The sequence below is a fragment of the Protopterus annectens genome, chromosome 3.part0 (assembly GCF_019279795.1).
Source record: "Protopterus annectens isolate FY-2018-M chromosome 3.part0, PAN1.0, whole genome shotgun sequence".
Classification (NCBI taxonomy): domain Eukaryota; kingdom Metazoa; phylum Chordata; order Ceratodontiformes; family Protopteridae; genus Protopterus; species Protopterus annectens.
Genome location: NC_056731.1, coordinates 1,922,763,759 through 1,922,785,033, shown reverse-complemented (window position 1 = coordinate 1,922,785,033; position 21,275 = coordinate 1,922,763,759). Strand labels below are relative to the sequence as shown.

The window sequence follows — 21,275 nt, the reverse complement described above, 5'->3', positions numbered from 1 at the left end:
AGATCAAGAAAATTGTGTCACCTGTGTATGGAAAGAAACAATAGAGCCAGTTGCAGCTCTGAAACCCATGTGTTTACATAGACTATTTTATTTTTCCATTCCCAGATCACTTGAGCTTTTCTCCACATGGTCAGAGGAATCCCTGGAGACCCTAGCTGATCACTGCAAAGCTGAAGAGTTTAACCACAGCCAGGTTGTCATGAGTGATACAAGTGAAACCAAGAACATCATCTTTGTCACAAAGGTAGTTTTGCTTTAAAATAGTGCAAAGCTCCAATAGGATGGTTTATTTGTGTAATATGTGATCTAGTTCATTTTATTCTTTTTTTAAGGAAACTGGAAATCTACAAATGTTTTATAAACTGCTAAAAGTGCATATGATTTTCTGCCCTTTGTTTCAATTTATATTTATATTACCTTGTTTAATTTCTTGATTTAGATTTTGCAGGCATTTGGTGATATGATTTGATATGAAAAATGAATGCTTTAAGCATTAAAAAGTGAATATATCTCTTAAAATTTTACATGCTTGAGTACCTTATTTGCTGAAATCAGACTTCTAATTAAAATGTTTATGAAAGTAACATATATTTTAACCAAAGCAGATAATCAAACAAAAGGAAGGGCACCACGCTAGGGATCGACACCTTTATTGTATCACCAAGGAAAATCAAGTAATTGCAATTACTTGATTTCCTTGATGATACAATAAAGGTGTCGATCTCTAGCATGGTGTCCTTCCTTTTGTCCGGTTATCTGCTTTGGTTATTGGTATTTATTACTGGACTACTCCTGTTCTGGTTCGTTTAACATATATTTTACTTATTTAACTACACGTATATTGCTCTTCACCTTTTTCCTTTTTTTCTTCTACTGTTCCTAGCTCTTTCATTCATCCCGGTTAATGTCACCTGGTCTGACTTAATAACACACCTTAGTGAATTCACCACTATAGTCTGCATTCTCATTGTTGCCTTTCAGAATTGTGACTGACATGACTGTCATCATGATCACCTCCAAGTTGTAGTTAAGGCAACAGCAGTTGGTCTCTTCATTCCCTCTAATCATACCTGCTGTGCTTCAGAGAGCTGTGTACATCGTCCACATTACTATTGATATTAGTGGTCCCAGGCATGGCTCTTTCTAACATATCTATTCCCTCTGTGACACCTTATCTCTGTCATATCTCTGTCATAGTAAATCAGTACCGATTAACTGTCCAGATTTTCTCAGAATGTCCAAATTTTTGCCTCATATTTTTGGTCTGTTCTTCATAAACTTTGTGGTTTCTTGTTAAATATTTGACAGAAGTGTTTATTTAACTACAGACATTTCATTTTCAGCTTTCATATCCTTCAGAAAATGCAAGTTAATACAAAAGCTTGCAGGACAACATTTAAAATCTGTTCCTGATTTTGGGCCTTTACCCCCTATTATTTTTGGGTTAGTCCAGATTTCTTATGTTAAGAGGTTGAGCGGTATTGGGGTCTCATGTATGGTGCAGAGCTAGTTACAGGGGAGCTTCACTTTTCCTGCATGTTATTATATTAAAGTTGCTAAAACCACATGAAAAGGATAAGAGTGAATCGGTTAGTCTACGTTAGTAGTTCAGATGGCTAGGAATAAAAATAGAGCTAAAGTAGAAAATCAGAAAGGGCTGAACAATAAGGGTAAACAGGCTGTCAGTGCAGTGCTATGTGGAGCTGAAAAAGTAGACCAGCAAGACACAGCCAATGGGGAGCTTCATCATCTGAACTATGGCAGACCTACAAGATGTACTTTGAAGTGTGCAAAATCAGCGGGACATTAATTGCGCATATAAGAACAAATTACACATAGATTTGATGGAAGAGGCACTAAACTGACATTCTGATCAATTAACAGATCTAGAAAAGTCATATCAGGAAGGGAAAGGGAGAATGGCTGAATCAGAGGCTAAATGTGGAGAATTTATGGGTAACTTAGTGGAGATGGAAAACTGAGCCAGAAGAGAAAACTTAAGATTGACTAACACTTGAGCGATGGGAAGGCACCGATTGATTGACTAACACACTTGGGGGATGGGAAGGCACCGATTGATTGACTAACACACTTGGGGGATGGGAAGGCACCGATTGATTGACTAACACACTTGGGGGATGGGAAGGCACCGATTGATTGACTAACACACTTGGGGGATGGGAAGGCACCGATTGATTGACTAACACACTTGGGGGATGGGAAGGCACCGATTGATTGACTAACACACTTGGGGGATGGGAAGGCACCGATTGATTGACTAACACACTTGGGGGATGGGAAGGCACCGATTGATTGACTAACACACTTGGGGGATGGGAAGGCACTGATTGATTGACTAACACACTTGGGGGATGGGAAGGCACCGATTGATTGACTAACACACTTGGGGGATGGGAAAGCACCGATTGATTGACTAACACACTTGGGGGATGGGAAGGCACCGATTGATTGACTAACACACTTGGGGGATGGGAAGGCACTGATTGCTTTGGCACTCTACAGAATTGGATTAGCAGGTCAGCGGAAGTTAGTGCAGAGTAAAGCTCAATTTATAGGGGACACAGAGTATCAATATCAGCACAAGATATCATAAAGTATCCAAAGTCAATAGTCATTAAACTACAAAACTACCAGCTGAAGGAGGAAATTCTCACAAAGCTTTGGGGTAGGAAAAAGCAATTGAAAATGAATGAAAATAGGATTTTTGAGGACAACGACTATTTTCTAGTAATGAAACAGCAACGTGATACATTGTTACTGGCCATAAGACTACACAGGGACATCAGAGTAAAGCTTCAGCATATGAATCTACATTGTTACTGGCCATAAGACTACACAGGATCATCAGAGTAAAGCGTCAGCATACGAATCTTCCTCCCAAGTGATATGAAAATATACCTAGATCCTGAAAGGCTATTAAAGAATTAAAGGAGTCATAGGATCATATAATCATAGGAAGTTACTAGGCTATTGGCCCGGAGGCCCTTACAAGCCTAGCCAAGAATTTAGCCCATGTTCCAACAAGTCAGCACCTTATGCCACTGTCCAGCAGGGACACAGGTGGAATCCCAGGGGTGTATTTTCTGTTTCCACTCCAGTTATCCAGGTTGCGCTTAAAAAGGTTTAATGAGGTACTCTGCTTTACATCGAGAGGGAGTTTATTCCATAAAAGGGGGAGTCTCTGAAACTCAAATCTGTCCCACCAGGAAGTCCTATTGATGTCTCAGACCAGGTTGAGTTTGCGCATGCTGGTTACTCGAGTAGAGCTTGACTTGCACATATGCAGCAAACCCATCAGGGCAGGGTCTGCGATTGCTTTGTATGCCAGAAAAAGGTTACCTCTGAGGAGGCTGTAGGAGACTGAGTAGAGGGACAGGGCTTTTAGCCTATCTGTGTAAGATAGATATTTGAGGCCCTGGATTCTCTGGGTGAAGAACCTCTGTGGTCTCACCAGCTGCTGCATGTACTTTCTGAGGTACATGCAGAAAGGGGCATTGTACTCAATAATGGGTCTTATACGGGAAGAATACAGGGATGTTATGACCACCTTGTCCCTGGATGAGATACCCTGACTAATGAGATGGGCTATGTAGAAAGCTTTCTGTACAACAGAGGCAATATAGTGGTCAAAAGTCAGTTTGCTATCAACCTGGGTGCCTAAGTCCCTCACGACTGATTGCGTGCTTAGGACCTTATTATCAATGTGATAATTTGTGAGGATGTCACTTTCCCCAAAAGGAATGATGATGCATTTTTTGGCATTTAGTTTGAGGCCATATTTCTGGCACCAGTCATTTGTTTGGGTCAGACCCTCTTGGAGGATGTCCACATCACTACGGGAATTGATGACAGCACCCAGCTTACAGTCATCTGCAAACTTGGTCAGCCATAGCTTACTAGATTTGGCAGAGGCCCCAAGACCTATCCCTGGGGTACACAACTTGTTACAGGTCTACTACTTGAGGTGGCTTCCCCTATTTTGACTAGATAGGTTCTATGAGTTAGCCAGTTTGCTACCCATCTGGTAACATGTGGATTGATGCCTAGTTGAGAGAGTTTATCTATTATACTTGAGTGGGGAATAGTATTGAAGGCTTTGGACAGATCAAAGGTAGGCGGTGTGCACTGTCTTCCCCTCGTCTATGGCCTTGGTGACTGTCTCAAAGAAGTCAACCAAATTTAAAAGGCATGACCTCCCCTTGACAAAACCAAACTGTGTGGGATCAAGTGTCTGGAGGTTGCCAATTGCCCTTGTTAATGAGGTCCATGATAATCTACTCCATGGCCTTGCAGATCAGGCTAGTTAGGCTGATGGGTCTATAATTTCCTGGATCAGAGGACACTTCACCTTTGTGCAAAGGGATGACAGTAGCTGTCCAGCACTCGGCTGGGATGAAGCCGGTACTCAGGCTTTGGTTGAATAGGGTGCCTAATGGTGTTACAAGTTCCTGCCTGAGTTCATGTAGGATGCAGCCTAGGATGTTATAGGGTCCCATGGAGGCTGTATTTTTTGCCTTAGAGATGGCAGTGATAACTTGCTCCCTAGAGATAAGGGTAGAGGGCAAGTACTAGGGATGTCCTGTTTTACTGATGGGGGGGGGGGGCAGAGGAGTGAAGTTTTCACTGAACTTGTCTGCCAGCAGGTTCACTATATCTACAGCATTTGTGTATGTGGTGTCCTTGACCACCACTTTTGAGCAGATCTGGGTGCTTTCTTAAAAGGTGATAGCCAGCTCAACCAGCCCCTGCAGCAAAGTGAGTGGGAGGAACACTCCAGGTATCAGAGGACTAAAAAACTCAAGAGAATACTGGTGAAGCCTTTCCTGGTATTTAGACAGAACATTTAGACTTGAAGTATAACAAGATGCAGTCGATTTGTAAAAGAATGACTGACATTCTGCTGAACTCAATAAAAAACAAAATACAGCAGATACCACGGCAGAACTAGGGCACTCTTTGTTTAAAGAAAAAAGTGATGTAACACCAAAAATGAAACAGTACACAGTGTTTAATGAAGATTCTTCTTCTTTTATTACCATCATCCTCTAGATCTATTCCAGTGCTAATCCATGATTATAAAATAGTTATTGGTCTAATAGTGAAAACATTAGTCTCTTTAATGCCTCACTTTATCAACTCTGACCAATGTGGCTTCAATGAAGGCAGCCATTTCATAACATCTTAAAGAGTATGGTGATTCAACAGAAAGCTGAACCAAAGAAGACTTCGAGAGGTGTGGAAAGCCATGAAGTGAGTGAGTAAATGTTTTGTTATTCATTCTGATGAAGTCCCACTTCCGTAGGGACAAAAGCACTTAAAGAATGATGTGCATTGTGTTTTTATCATCTTATTAATGTGTATATAAATATATATATATATTTTTTTTTTTTTTTTGCCTTAACTGGTGATTTCCAGACCCTGCATTCGACGTTCTAATGGCTGGTGTTATTGTTTTTTTACTTTGAATGCTACAGAGGTTGCTCTTTGGATACTCATAAGTAAGCTATTCAGTGCCATGATAGAGAAGATGGAGAGGGTGAAAATAGAATTGCAAGAGGGTCGGCAGGAACACCTGGGAAGAATATTTCATGAGTTTCAATGGAAGGATATATGTAGCAGTATCAGAGTAATAAAAGCTAGGAAATTCAGAATATTCACATGGAAGTGTCTCTACAAATACTTCTATATACCAGACAATAACTAGAATATACCTGCAAGTATCCCAACAATGTTGGAGATGCTTCATGCTGTTAATAGGGAAGTCAAGACCATATTTTTGGCCTTGTTGAAAATTGTAATTGTTCCAGGAGAATCTTAATAATATTATAATAATATGACAGAACAAATTCTAGGGGTAGAATGTCAGATTAGTAAAGGACAGTTTTTGCTGAGCTGGTATGGGGGAAATGACAGGGACAAACCATGTAAACTCCCCTAATAAAATTACATTGCTCAAAGATGGAAATCAGCTGAGCCCCTAACTATATTCAAAGTAATAAAAAACATGGAATCCCTGAGGGGATTGGAAAATAAAAGAGAGAAAAAGGTCCAATAAAATGGTTCCATGATGTAATGGTTAGCACTCTGAGTTCAGAATCCAGCAATCTAAGTTCAGTTCTCAGTGGAACCTGTCTCTTTGTAACTCAGTGGTAGAATACATGTTTTGCATATATGAGGCCCTGGGTTCAATTCCCAGCATATCCATAACAGTTTGCTTTTATTGGGGGTTGTATAATGGTTAAGGTGTTTACCTCATGGACACAAGGTACAAGGTTCAATTCTCACCTTTGAAAGGGAAACTGTCTAGACTTAAAATGGCCTGTAAGAGCAGCTAACCTAGTACTTACCTATCAAACTATGAATAGGCTGGATAAACTAAAATGGAACATTTATGATCAATACATAAAGTATTTTGATAAGGAAGAAAATAATATAAGAGAGATTAATAAAGAGAATGATTAAAGTAAAGCAATTAAAGGCAGTCATAAGATCATTAGGTTATTGAGCCATTTACTTTGAGTCAAATTCCTATAATATTTACAATATAGAGAAATCAAAGGGCTCTGTACATCAGTCAAAGCCTAACAAAGAAAGGTATAGCATAATAAAATAAGTGGTATTTGATTAACTTAAATATATTTTGCTTTTCACTTCTCCCGCATTCCTTCATTCATAGGTGTCTTCTCCTAGTCCCCCGTTACACTATTTAATTATCTGGCTACCTGCTTCCTATTTCACTTCCCTCTTTTTAACTCTCAGCCTTCCCTTTTTCATCATCATAACAGATTTCTGCATGATGTTAATATCTGTCCTCTTTGTCTTCCATCTTCTGTCACACTGATTTATATATGTACGTACTATACTGAAATATTGCAACTACTTTTTCTTTTATTAGCATTACATCTATATCACAGCTGGCTTCTCTAAGTTTAGATGCCTGGATTTTTTCTTACTTCTACATTTAATACTGTACCTCCTTGAAAATGATGAGTTGAAAATCTAAAACTCTTTTTAGCTTAGCTTTTATGTCCATTGAAATGCTTAGCAACAAATGCACATTTGTGTAAAATTATTTAAACATTTTTTGAGCAAATTATCCATTAAATATACTGGGAAGAAAACCGCAAAATGACCAGGAGCTCCCTGAACTAATTAAACAATTAAAAACAGTTAAGACTTTTATTCCTACTTAGAACTTCATCAAACCTACCTTACTGAAAAAAACAAACAAATTAATGAGATCTTGTGTAATATATCAAACAGATCACATGGTAAAAATCAATGAGTTACAGTTCAGTGCCACAAATAATATAATCCTATGTATAATTTAATTAAAATTTGTAAGTAACACATTATATTAATTGTCTCATTACCACCTGGTTTACTATCGGCCTCTAGCATTAGTTATCATTTCAGTTCCTTCACTTCCAGCACATTCTTCCAGCTTTCCCCTCTAATATTTATATTAATATGACCCACAATAAAAAAGTAAATCATTTAAAGTTGGTACGTTTATTACAGTGTTTAGCTAAAGCATTTGTAATATCTTGTTTCTTGCCTAGATAAAATCTGTTACAGGTTGAGCATTTAATTACATATACTGTCTCACAATTCTTGAAAATATAATGTCTGTCAACCCACACTGAATGTTTTATTTGTATATTCTAATTATAACCCTTGCCCAAAAGCAATGTCTTTCAGCTTCTCTTGATAGGGATCGCCATAGTGGATCACCGGTCTGCAGATTGATTGGTGGTGGAGGTTTTACTGTGTTGAGTTGCCAGCCTGGCCCCCAAACTTCACAGAAGGCACAGACTTCCATGTCTGACCCTACTTGCCTCCACACTGGATGGTGGAATGGAAGTTGTGGAGCTACTTGTGCCAGTCTAGGCATTCCTCTTCCAAGATGGCCCTCAACATTGGATGCATAAGTCTAGTAACCAAGAGAAGTATCTGTTGTACAAGCTGTTTACAGAACATGTCCATTAAGTCATACTGAAGGTACATGTAGGCCTTCAGGTCATCTCACACACCCTGTGAAACACGTATCATCTATGGATAGACTGGAATGTTGTTAGTCTGTCCCTCTGCGATGGCCCTGCATATCCTCTGGGACACAGACACAGAGGCAGCTAGCATGGGGGGGAGCCTGTACTCATGGGTTTTACTGCCAATAGCATGCTGACTGTTCTTAGAGATTGTCTTGGATAATAAAGTTTTTCTTTTTGAAGAACAATTGTATTTACAAAAGGTTGGCATAGCTATGGGCACTCCCTGTGCCAATAGCTATGCCAACATGGTTATGGCTCAATGGGAAAAATCCTTTGTGATGAATCACAATGAATATACCCCTTTTATTATGTTTTATCGTAGATTTGTGGACAACCTTTTTTGTTATGGGTGGATCTGAGTTTCAGCTGGCACAGTTCATTAAATAGCTATATACAACAACTCATTTTTTGCGCTTTACCTATAAATTTTCCAGTGAGGGTATTGACTTCTTAGATGTATTTATTCGGAGAGATACCTCACATGGGTTTTATACTACTCTGTTTAGGAAACCTTGCAGGAAAAACACCCTGTTACAAAGAGATAGTATGTGCCCCCAACATATTTTTCAGAATATCATGAAAGGACAGGGGATGCAGTTCTCTAGGTTAAACAATAATGATGCAAAGTTTACCCACGATATAGCTAAGCTGAAACATGAACTCGAGTCAAGAGGCTATAAGAAGAACGAAGTGGACAGTAGCATTAATAAATGCTTACATCTTAGACAAAGTAGATGCAGACCATATTTTTCTGATTAAGCCCTGGAAGCTATACTGACATCCAATATGGACAGGAAAAATCATGTCTCCCTCACACTTCATTACACTAGTGATGTCTCTGGAATATTGAATATCATAAGATCTAATTGGTCTATCCTACATACAGATAATGATATAAAAACTTTAGTAGGGGATCAGCCTAGTGTTTTTAAAAACAAAAAAAATCATTAAAAAGGCAATTATGTTACAAAAATAGTAATGGTAGAAAGAGAGGATATATTAGTGTTTCTGGAACTTATAGTTGCAACAGTTGTAATTTGTGTGCCCTTATAGATCGTTCACCAGTGTTTATACATCATGTTACATATACTGAATACAAGTTTAACATTAGAGCGAACTGCCGTACTAGGAATCTAGTTTATTTGACTTGCTGTAAAGCTTGCCCTTGGTTTTGTATCGGCAAGGCAAATAGGTCTTTAATAGAATGCATGAGAGTGCACTCTTATTGTATTAACACTGGTGATTTGCGTAATGCACTTGCTAGACATTCTGTTGAAGCAGGGGATGAACACTGCTTTACTTTTAGAGCTATTGATTTAATCATAGTCAATGATCGGGGTGGAGACTTAAAAATTTTACTGAAACTAAAGAATTACATTGGATCATAACTATGCAAGCTGATAAAGCTCCAGGTTTAAATGGCAGAGTTTCCATTAAACCTGTTTTAAAAGCTAGAAGTTTTTATAAATGAAGTAAATGTCTTAATTGAATAATTGATTTTTTTATTAGAATAATTGATTGACGATGACTTTTTAGAGTATATAAGCTTCATGTGCTGTTTGCTTTTATGGTCTGAGGAAGCACATTGTATTGTGTGAAAGCGCTTACCATACTGTTAAACCTGTTCTTATTTTATGTTCCTGGTCGTGTATCTGTGCCTCATAGTTTCATTACTAATTTCCAAACATACTGTGTTTTAAAGTTTCTGTTGTTTGTGATTCCATAAGCAATTCTTGATCATTGGATACACTATCTAGTTTATTGTCCATAAAATACAATATAATTAAATTATTTATTCTTAATTCCGATTGTGAAAATGTTGTTGATGTTGAATGAAAGAAGAAGAATCCCCAACCAAGATGACATTATTGAATCACTGGATTTAACTTCTGGGCATTACCACAGTAGCATTGTTGAAAAATCTTTAGAATTCATTTCTGGAAGCAATGGTAAACGTGTTTTTTGTCTGGTATAGTTTGTGATTGGCTCAGCAGTGTTGAAAGGGATGACATTGATAGCATCTGGTCTATTCTCATTATGAGGGAGGGCCTTCTTGATGTGTGATGCATGGATTTAATCTGATGGTAATGGCTGTGATAAACAAAACAAAGTATGGTCATTTCCATTGGGGACACAAGGCATTTTGGCTTGAGAAAGATCAGATAAATATGCTATCCCCTGGTCGCAGGTCAAAACGGTCAGTCACCATTGTTCCTGTTGGGCTTACAAGACAGTGTTATGGTGATGCTGCAAAATATAGTGGAAAGACTGGCAACACAGAAAAACAGATTAATCTACATTTCAGAACTCCAAATTTTTGGTTATGGGTGTGGCAGACATTCTCATAGGTCTTCACATAAGAATTTCATGGGGGATACTTTAATAGTAGAATTCACTGTACTTTGTACACTAAACAAAAGTGAGGGAAAAGCTTCTGGCCAGTTAAGGCCAGTTTCCTCACAAAGTTTTGCTAACCTCACTTTGATTGTTCGATTTGCTCATTCTATAATTCCTGATGATTTTAATCTGTGTGGGCAACGGTATTGCATTTTCATGTTTATTGTCTTACTGATTTGTTGTATTACTTGACTCATAAAATATGTTCCCTAATCAGATTGGACACAGCAAGGTATCAGTTTAAAAATCAGTTTTTTAGGTAGTGTAATAGCATTGTTCTTGGCACAAGGGTATGCTTCTATTCATTTAAAAAAATAAACAAACAAACAAAAAACAGTTACAAGAGTTTATTTACATTTTTGTGACTGTGGGAGCTCACTATTGTCCCAAATTAATACAATATAATGGTCCTCATTACTTTTTTAAAGATTATATAGGTACCAGTGCACTTTTGGATACATTGTACTCTAAACAAATAGTACAGTTATTTACAAAATGCTGAGTGGCTTCTGAAATGTGAGGGGCACACCAATCATTTACAAGTTGTTTTATTAATGCATTTTCTCCAAATAAGCTTTAACTAATTGTGTTATAAAATTTTGTGGGGCCACCATTTGCCCATCCAGGTGGTGCCACAGTAAATCTGAAGAACTGATGCAGTAATCACAAATCCACCTTACCCTCTCAGTGTTGTCAGCTTACAGTTCCTGTAAAGAAACATGTGTGTTGGTTGCTGAAAAAAGAAGACCAAACAGGATAAGACAATGCAGCTTGTCTGGTTGCCATGTATGCAAAGCGGTTACCCCTTAAAATATGAGTTATTAATTTTATGTGTGGACCACTTCACAACCACAATCTCCCTTGGTAGCAGAAATGCATTTAATAATTCATGAACAATAACAACATTTTAATGGCTGTCCTTGCTTTGGTTAAATACACCTGTTCTCTCAAAAGTGACCCAGAATTATGAACTACCCTGTATGCGTAATGAGATTCTGTAGAAATTGTCAGTGTTTTGTCCTTCACTAATTTGCAACGTCAGTAGTAGCTACAAGTTCAGCTATTTGTGCAGACACATTTCCATTCAGTTGTCCCATCAGTAAAACACTGTCCTGGTTACACACAGAAAAGGCTTTTACTAAAGTACCATCTTCTCTTTGAACATAGGATCCATTGGAAAAAATAAGTAAATTGGAGTGTGATAATGAAATATCTTTGAGATCAGACCTAGGAAGAAGCACAGTTAAGTACAAACACACAATCATGAGGTTCTCCTTTGTCCACTGTAGGAATTAAAGAGGCACAGTTAAGAGGTATACATCTACCAATCTGTAAAGAAGGGTTGTTAAGTAAACAGTTCATATTTTAGACAAGCATACAGCAGATAAATATTGCATCTTAGTTTTAGTAACAATGCTACAAAATGCAGAACTGCCACATTAAGTCTCATGCTCTAGATTTATGGGAGCAATCATTTCTAGCAAATGAGCCATTGCAGCCACCATCCTTAGGCAGTGGGGGAGGGCTACTGCTGCAGGTTCGAGATTTGCACTGACATAAACAACAGGTCTAAAACCATCATTTCTACATTGTGATAAGAGTCTTAATGCCAGTTTATTTTTATTTTTCACAGCAGAATTAGAAAATTCTTTTTTGAGTAATCTGGTAATCCAAGAGCAGAAGGGTTTAAAAGTAAAGTTTTTGATTGAACAAATGCTTGCTTATACCAATCTTGCTACGGCACAGGCTCAGGAATGCCTTTCTTTAATAATTCTAATAATGGCTTTACTATTTCTGCATAATTAGAGATCCATTTTGACAGTAACCTGTTAGTCCGAGAAAAGCTTATAACTGGTTTAACATTGTAGGGTGTACTGCAGTTTATTTTGCAGTGGTGCATCACAGTAGGACTTGCCTAGAGCCTTCTGAATAAGGTGATTTAAGTATTGCACCTGTGATTTCTAGCACTGCAGGTTCCCCGTTCTGCTAATTTAGTTAAAAGGAAAATAGTATCCTTTTTGCAGCAGTGAGGAGAATTTGAAGCTGAAAGTAAAGTAGATCCGCAAGGAAATTTAATTTTATCTAACTGTTTTTCATTCCCCTTGAGAAAAAAAGTAGGTGATTTTACATATCTTTGTGTCAGTGTTGTCCATTGATACTGCTGTCCCTTGTAGGTAAATGCAAACAGATACTGGCTATCTAAAAGTGCACTGGAATATAGAAGAAAGAGACAATTTTATCACTGAAAAGGTGGTAGCAGTTGGTGGGATAGAGCTTAATAGCATGGCAGGGTTAGGAACTATGGCAACAGTTGGTACTAGTACTGCATTAACTGCTCATAAGGCTTGTATAAATCTATAAGTATTTTATCTGGTTTCTTATTGGATAAGATGGGTGTGTTACATGGGTTTTGAATCAGGACAATTATTCCTTGCTGGAGTAGTGTATAAATAACAAGTTTGATTCCTTTCTCTCCCTCAGTTGACAAAGGGTATTGAAGTACCATAGGTAGGCACTCACTGTTACTTTTACAGGTTCTGCATTTTTTATGAGCTTTACTTTATTTTTGTGAGTAGTCAAAGCTGGTGAGGGACTTTTTCCAGTCCTTCCAAATCAACAACATCTCGGGTTTGTTCTGTAGTTAGAACAGCAAAAAAGTGTACAGTATCTTCATCTGGACAGGCATCAGTTGAATACAGTCCCAAAGGAGATGGTTCATTTAGAAAATCAAGGAAAACTCCATCTGGAGTACAGTAAATGGTACATCACAGTTTGCGTAATAGATCTCTACCTAAAATGTTTAATGGGGCAGTATTTCCTGCAATAAAGGCATGTTGGACTTTTAGTGGACCAACTTGCATAGGAATAGGTTTAGTTTCTGGGAAAGTCAGAGGAAGTGTGTCCATTCCCATCCTCCAAACTGTTTTAGTGGAAAGTGGGAGATCTTCTGGATTTGCTGAAATAATCATGGATCTAGTTGTTCTGGTGTCAACAAGAAAAGGAAGAGAAGAGTTAGGCACTGTAATATTAGCAAAATGACCTTCCTGGTCATCTGGTACCAAGGAAGCTGTGGCTCCTCTTCATGGCTGTCTTGATGTTCTTGCTGCCATGTTGGTTGCTACCAGGCAGTATTCCAAACTGGAGGATGTCTTCCTGTCTGCTGTGGTACTTGGGCATTTGGTGCATCTGTCTGTGTAGAGTGGCAATTCATTATGTCAATGTCCAACTTGTCCACAATTAAAACAATTACTAAGGTGTATCTCACACTTTGGGGCTTGTGATGATGTATGAGGATAAACTTGTTGATAATGTCTAGGGGCTTGTGGATGAAAAGATCTAAGTCTACCTCTTCCTACTCGATTCCTTCTTCTCCTTCCCTGACCCCGTGACTCAGTATCAAATTGTTGCTGATAAATGTCTACTAATTTCTTTTGTTGTTCTTTTTCTTCTCTAACTATATATTGTCTGCTACGTATTGTGCTTGGTTAATGATTTTATAAATACCTAAATTTGGGCAGTTCAAGCAAATTTCTTAATCTGTTCCTATAGGTGGTAACAAGCCTTCTACAAAGGCTGCCACTCCTTCTATTAGTTTTGGATGTCCAGAAAAAATTTCAAATGCATCTACAATGCTTGTAAATATACACCAATAGATTACATTTTTTTTGTACAATTGCCTTAATCCTTATCCAGTTTGATGTTGGGGAGTGTGCTGTAGTGATAGCTTTTAATATTTTATCCCTAGCAGCAAGAAATCAGTCATCTGTATGTTTTGGATATATCATTGCCTATGAGACAATTGTCCCATATTTTCCTAAAAACATCAAGGGGAGTCAAGGCTTTTAAAACTGTTCTAAAGTCTTCAATAGTAGAGTTCTGTAACTATAAATGTCCCCTCTAATATTTTGGCATATTTGGCTGAGTGTGCTCAGATTATAGGGAGGAAATCTAGAATGGTGTGAAAATCTACTCCAGTCAACAAGACAACTGCTTTTATGATTAGTTCTGCATCTCTCTCTTGCAGATTAGCCACCCTTCTCAATGGGTGCACCTGTGTACTAGGGATTTTGTTTCAGTAGAAGAGTCAGAATCTGATAATTCCTCAATACTTTGCTTACAAGGGGGTTTCCGCTGATATTCTTCTCCATCAATAAGTATCAGAAATCATGTAACTAAGTGTTTCATTTTCTTCAGAGTATTTTTTCAGTGGAACACTTTTATTATTTCTTCTTCTTCTTTTGGCTTTTCCCAGTTAGGGGTCACCACAGTGGCTTACCTGTCCACTCATGATTGGCACTGGAGTTTAACGGTGTCAAGTTTCCAGCCCGGTGCCCAACCTTCCACAGAAAGCACACACGCACGCACACACTCACACCTAGGGCCAATTTAGAGTGTCCAATCCACCTACAGCATGTCTTTGGGATGTGGGAGGAAACCGGAGCACACAGAGGAACACTTTTATTACTGAATTCTTTTAATTTGCCTATATGATTTGTATTCTCCCTGTGTCTATTTTTTTGGTATAGTTGCTTTCCTTTGTTGGCTGTTCTGACTAACCTTTGACCTGGGGGTGTTTCAACCAGTTGCTGTTTCCATTGTTTAACTCTTGTATTATAAACTGATTCACAGGGATGGCCTGAAATGCTATTTTTAAATTCTTCTTGACAGTCATTAAAAGATGCCCAACAAGAGGCCAGTACTTTATTTCCTTTCTGTTTCAATTTCTTTTTAAGATTTTCTTACCTTTTCTTATCAAAAGTTCCTCCCCCTGGGAACTGCAGTGCACTATCGTTTTAGTGAGCTCAGACAATTTCACTAAATGATTACAGCTATCTCGACGATATTTATTAAACATATGCCTGGCTGAAGTCTCACACTCCACATGTTTTAATACACCTAAATTGGTGCCCATTGTAACACCCACTCACATAACAAAGTTGAATGATGTGTGACTGTGATTATAAACCCTTTCATACTACTCAGGAATCCTCTCTCATCCTTAATTATTTTTTGTTGTGATTAAAACTTGAATTCATACATAGTAAGGATGCTCTGTCCTTACAAGAAGGATACTCTAGTCCTTATTACTTTATGATTAGAACCCAGTCTCATTCAATCAAAAGGAACTTTGTTATTTAAATAATTAACTATTGCTTTCATCCAGTTTCCCCACTCCGTTACAATTTATCCACTCACATACAACTGTTATCAGTTATAGAGGTTGTTTGTACAGCTTATCTGCAGAGACCCAAACTCTGCTGCAAGTGAGAAAAATAAAAAATTATGTATTTATACAACAGAAATGTGCATGTCAGAAAACCTGTCACAAATGGGCCCAGTAGCACCTTCTGCAGCAATGCACAACAGCTCAACAAATCCGAGACTTCATATCATCAAACTGTTACGGTAACAAAATAACTTCAGACAACACAGATCAGCAGAGAAGAATAATCTCCTTGTTTGCAGAGAACACAATATGTGGGAGACTAGGTAATCAAGATCCTGTCTCCCCAAACCATAAAAAGCTTAATTCTTTTAAAGTATTTTTGAACAAAATGCAGTAATATACTTACTATTATGCTATAGCCATTGACCAATTAAGCAATAACTGAGGAGCTGGTGTGGGTATATGAGGATTTACCTACAGTTGGCAGGGTTTGATCACAAGGGTGAAGCCCGAGTGCTTAAAAAAGTCAATCATGGGTAAATCCTCATATACCCACACCCACGAGTTGGTTATTGCTATTATACAATGACATTATTTAAGAAAGAAATTGATACCGTTCTTAAATAATGTCTTTGTATGATGGTGCCATAGTGCTCCCCATTATTTCCTCATTGTCCTGCATTTCCTGATGTCCCCTCTAGTATTTTGGCATATTTGGCTGAGTGTGCTCAGACTACAGGGAGGCAATCCAGAATGGCTTGAAAATCTACTCCAGTCCATAAGACAACTGCTTTTATGATTAGTTCTGCATCTCCCTCTTGGGGATTAGCCACCTTTCTCAATGGGTGTAGCTGTGCACTGGGGATTTTGTTTAAGTAGAAGAGTCAGAATCTGATAATTCCTCAGTACTTTGCTTACGAGAGGGTTTCCACTGATATTCTTCTCCATCAATAAGTATCAGAAATCATGTAACTAAGTGTTTCATTTTCTTCAGAGTATTTTGTCCATGGAACACTTTTATTACTGAATGGTTTTAATTTGCCTATATGATTTGTATTCACCCTGTGTCTATGTTTTTGGCGTAGTTGCTTTCCTTTGGGAGGGTGGCCTAATGGTTAAGGTGTTTGCCTTACAACCACAAGGTGCAGGGTTTAATACTCACAAAAGATAATTGGCTAAGCTTAAAATGTCTCGCAAGGGCAGTTAGCTTAGTACTAATCTATGAACCTATGAACCTTTGTTGGCTGTTCTGACTAACCTTTGACCTGGGGGTATTTCAACCAGTTGTTGTTTCCATTGTTTAACTCTCATATTATAAACTGATTCACAGGGATGGCCTGAAATGCTATTTTTAAATTCTTCTTGACAGTCATTAAAAGATGACCAGCAAGAGTCCAGTACTTTATTTCCTTTCTGTTTCAATTTCTTTTTAAGATTTTCTTACCTTTTTTTATCAAAGGTTCCTCCCCTTGGGAACTGCAGTGCACTATCATTTTTAGTGAGCTCAGACAATTTCACTAAATGATTACAGCAATCTCAAAGATATTTATTAAACATATGCCTGGCTGAAGTCTCACACTCCACCTGTTTTAATACACCTATACTGGTGTCCATTGTAACACCCACTCACATAGCAAAGTTGAATGATGTGTGACTGATTATAAACCCTTTCATACTACTCAGGAATCCTCTCGTCCTTAATTATTTTTTGTTGTGATTAAAACTTGAATTTATACATAGTAAGGATGCTCTGTCCTTATGAGATGGATACTCTAATCCTTATTACTTTATGATTAGAACCCAGTCTCATTCAATCAAAAGGAACTTTATTTAAATAATTAACTATTGCTTTCATCCAGTTTCCCCACTCTGTTACAATTTATCCACTCACATACAACTGTTATTAATTATAGAGGTTGTTTGTACAGCTTATCTGCAGAGACCCAAACTCTGCTGCAAGTGAAAAAAATAAAAAAAAATTATGTATTGATACAACAGAAATGTGCATGTCAGAAAACCTGTCACAAATGAGCCCAGTAGTGTGCATGCATGCACACAAAACAAACAAATCCGAAGACTTCTATCACAATCATCATGTAACAGTTAAACAAAATAAACAACAGACACAACAAATCAGCAGAGTAGAATAAATCTTGTTGTTGTTTGACACACATGTACTGGGGAGGGAGACTAGGTAATCCTGTCCCTGTCTCAAAAAGCTTAAAAAAGCTTAATTTTTTTGTAAAAAAAAAAAAAAAATAGTTATATTACTATTATTTATATATTGACCAATTATAAATTAGTGGTGTGGTTATATGAGGATTTATAAAAGCCAAAAAACTGATATAGAGTGAAGTATAGTACAGTAATAGCAACGAGTAAAAGAAATAATAAACTGCACAACAACTTACAAGGCAGAAACTTTAATCGAAAAAACAATAAAGCAAAAAGCAAAAAGGGTTAGCGCTTTTCCCGACTCACAGGTCGCTTCATCAGATGTAAGTTGTTGTGCAGTTTATTATTTCTTTTACTCATATATGAGGATTTATCCACAGTTGGCAGCGTTTACTCACAAGGGTGAAGCCCTAGTGTTTAAAAAAGCCAAACATGGGTAAATCCTCATATACCCACACCCACGAGTTGGTTATTGCTATTATACAATGACATTATTTAAGAAAGAAATTGATACCTTTATTAAATAATGTCTTTGTATGATGGCGCCATAGTGCTCATCCACATTGTTTCCTCATTGTCCTGCATTTCCTGATGTATTGTGCATGCTCATGGAATTTACGTTCCCATGCTCGCACAGTACATCAGTGCTGTTGGAAGCAAGAAACAGAGAAAGGAAGATCTCAGGTGCCTTTTTTTTTAACTATAAAATCCAGACAGTTTAGAGGTATGAGAGGAGAGAGAGAGAGAGAGAGAGAGACAGAGCACAAATACAGGGAAAATCAGGTACGTTTCTTTAGTCCGGAAGAACATACTCAATTGTCCTTGTATTTGCCCTGCCCTCTGTATGTACCTGTCAATGTCTATGCTCAAGAAATGTGGACAACATCTTAAATAATGGGGGTTAAAGGCCCCAGAATAGACACCAATTGTAAATGTTGCTCTTATAAATTTAGAAAACTGCTAGAATAACAAGATTTGTGTTGGCGTGTATTTGTGAAGGATATGAAGTCTCAAACTGAAATGGGTGCCATTATTTAGTGGCTTCACTCTCAGTGATTTGTTGAAAAACCACAAATTTTATGAGGAACAGACAAAAAATATGAGATAAAAATCTGGACATTCTGTGAAAATCGGGACAGTTGAGACATGCCTCTTTAGGGGATACAAACAGAAGAAAGCCCGTCTGCTCAGTGGTACTTCAGTGACTGGACTTTTTCTGTTCGCATATGCTCAATTTACAATGGGCACATTGGTCAATCTGTCCAATCAGCATACTCATTTTTGAATAGTAATGAGCTATCATTGGATGATTAAGCAATAACCAATGAGTGGGTGTGGGTATACGGATGATTTACCCATGGTTGGTGTGGTTTGATCACAAGGTGAAGCCCAAGTGATTAAGCAAAGACAACCATGGTAAATATTCAGTATACTCACACACACGAGTCAGTTATTGCTATTATACAATAACATTATTTAAGAAAGAAATGACTTTTCTTAAATAATGTCTTTGTATAATGGTACTGTAGTGTTCCTCCATGCTGTTTCCGTATTCCTCTGCATTTGTTGATGTACTTCGCACGTGTATAGGGCTTATGTTCCCATGATTGCACAGTACGTCAGTACTGAGGAAAACAATCAACAGTGGGAGGAAGGAAGACCGCTTTTATTTTAATTATAACATCTGCACAGTTGAGAAGTATGAGAGAGGGAGGGCAGAAATACAAGGAAAATTGGGTATGTTTCTTTAGTTTTGCAGAATGTACCCAATTTTCTTATATTTGCTCTGCCCTACATACGTACCTCTCAATCTCTTAGCTCAAGAAATGTGGACAAAACCATAAATAATGTGGGGAAAGGCTTCAAAAAGGGACCAGTTGTAAATGTTTCTCTTATAAACTTAGAAAGCTGCAAAAATTTGTGTTATTGTGCATTTTCTGAAGGAAGGAAAGTCTGAAACTGAAATGCATGTCATTATTTAGTGACTTCATTCCTCAGTGATTTGTCAGAAAAACATACATTTTATAAGGAACATCTGAAAAATATCAGGCAAAAGTCTGAATAGTTGAGACTAATGTCTCTGTATCATGTAGCAATAGAAAAAAAGTCTGTCTGCTCAATGGAACTTCAGCGACTGGACTTTTTTCTATTGGTATATGCTCAATTTAAAATGGCCACACTGGTTGAGCTGACCAATCTGTGTGCACATTTTTGAATAGCAATGAGTTGTCACTGTATAATTAGAAATAAATACCTTGCTTTAGTTTTGCTAATTAAGCATCTCCTGACTGTCTGTCGGTAACTTTCAATATTATGCACACGTTCCGAGTTCCATAATGGAGCCTTCTACACTGGCCATGCTGGTACTTTCATGTTGGCAGGAAATACATTTTCAGAAGCAGACTAAAAATGTTAAGAATCCATTCTGAAATTAAACTTACATCAACAAAGAACATTCATTAAAATATTTTCCCTTTTCTTACACTTCTCCCTTCACAGCTCCAGATGGCTCAGATCTCCACTCAGACAAGCAAGAAACTCCTCTATCTCTGTTAATGGTGGATTCAGCCAATGGATTGCCCCCATTGCCCTTAGGGCTTGCGTCAGGTTGGTGGCATTCTCCTTGGCAGCATGTATCATGTCAGTAGCCTGGTGTCTGACCTGATCAGTTTCTTCACTGGCCTCTAACAGCATTCATGTTATTCACCACATCCCACCAGGCATGGTTGTGATAGGGCAAGTCAGATTTATCGTGGTCAATTCTCCACTGACTGTGGTGATGGAAGGCCTGCAACAAGACCTCTTTCTTTGCATAGGAGAACTTGCATTTTCATGTCTTGCATTTGACAGACATGCTGTTCTGTAAGGAAAGAATAACCTTTGTGAGGATAAGCACATTAGTATATTTCATATACACGCACCCTTATACAAAGTAATGCTGCTGGTAGGTGCTATATATATATATATATATATATATATATATATATATATATATATATATATGGATTCACTTTATAATTTCGAAAAATTGAAATCCCGAATTTCAGTTTTTCGAAACCATAAAGTCGAATGGCCTAAATCCCGAAACAACACAATCACGAAACACAAAATCATGAACCGAAATACACCATACACCACACAACACATTCATCATTCAACCCAAACCACAACAAACAAAACACACACAAACACAAAAACACACACAAATAAACCTAAACTACATGTAAGCAGGGGGGGCAAGCTGCTCCCCCCCACCCCCCTAACTCCGAGATTGCACAAACACACACAGAAGGAAACTCACACCAACACATTCTACAGCACCTCGCACACACACAAGCATCATACATATACAAACACCAACACATCCAGCACTTACACATCAATACTTTCACCTGCCTACCCTAACCCACACGTACAGCTAACAAACACATTCACACACACTCAAACTCCCACACAAAACCCTA

General features: G+C 37.9%; 1 protein-coding gene across 1 annotated transcript in view; it reads left to right on the top strand.

The window, feature by feature from the left end:
• Positions 1-21,275, top strand: part of LOC122797184 (cyclic nucleotide-binding domain-containing protein 2-like) — a 605,654-nt gene that overhangs the window by 273,705 nt on the left and 310,674 nt on the right. Inside the window, exon 7 of the mRNA XM_044066007.1 lies at positions 106-244. Within this exon, the coding sequence (XP_043921942.1) occupies positions 106-244 (139 nt within the window). The remainder of the gene's footprint in view (positions 1-105; positions 245-21,275) is intronic.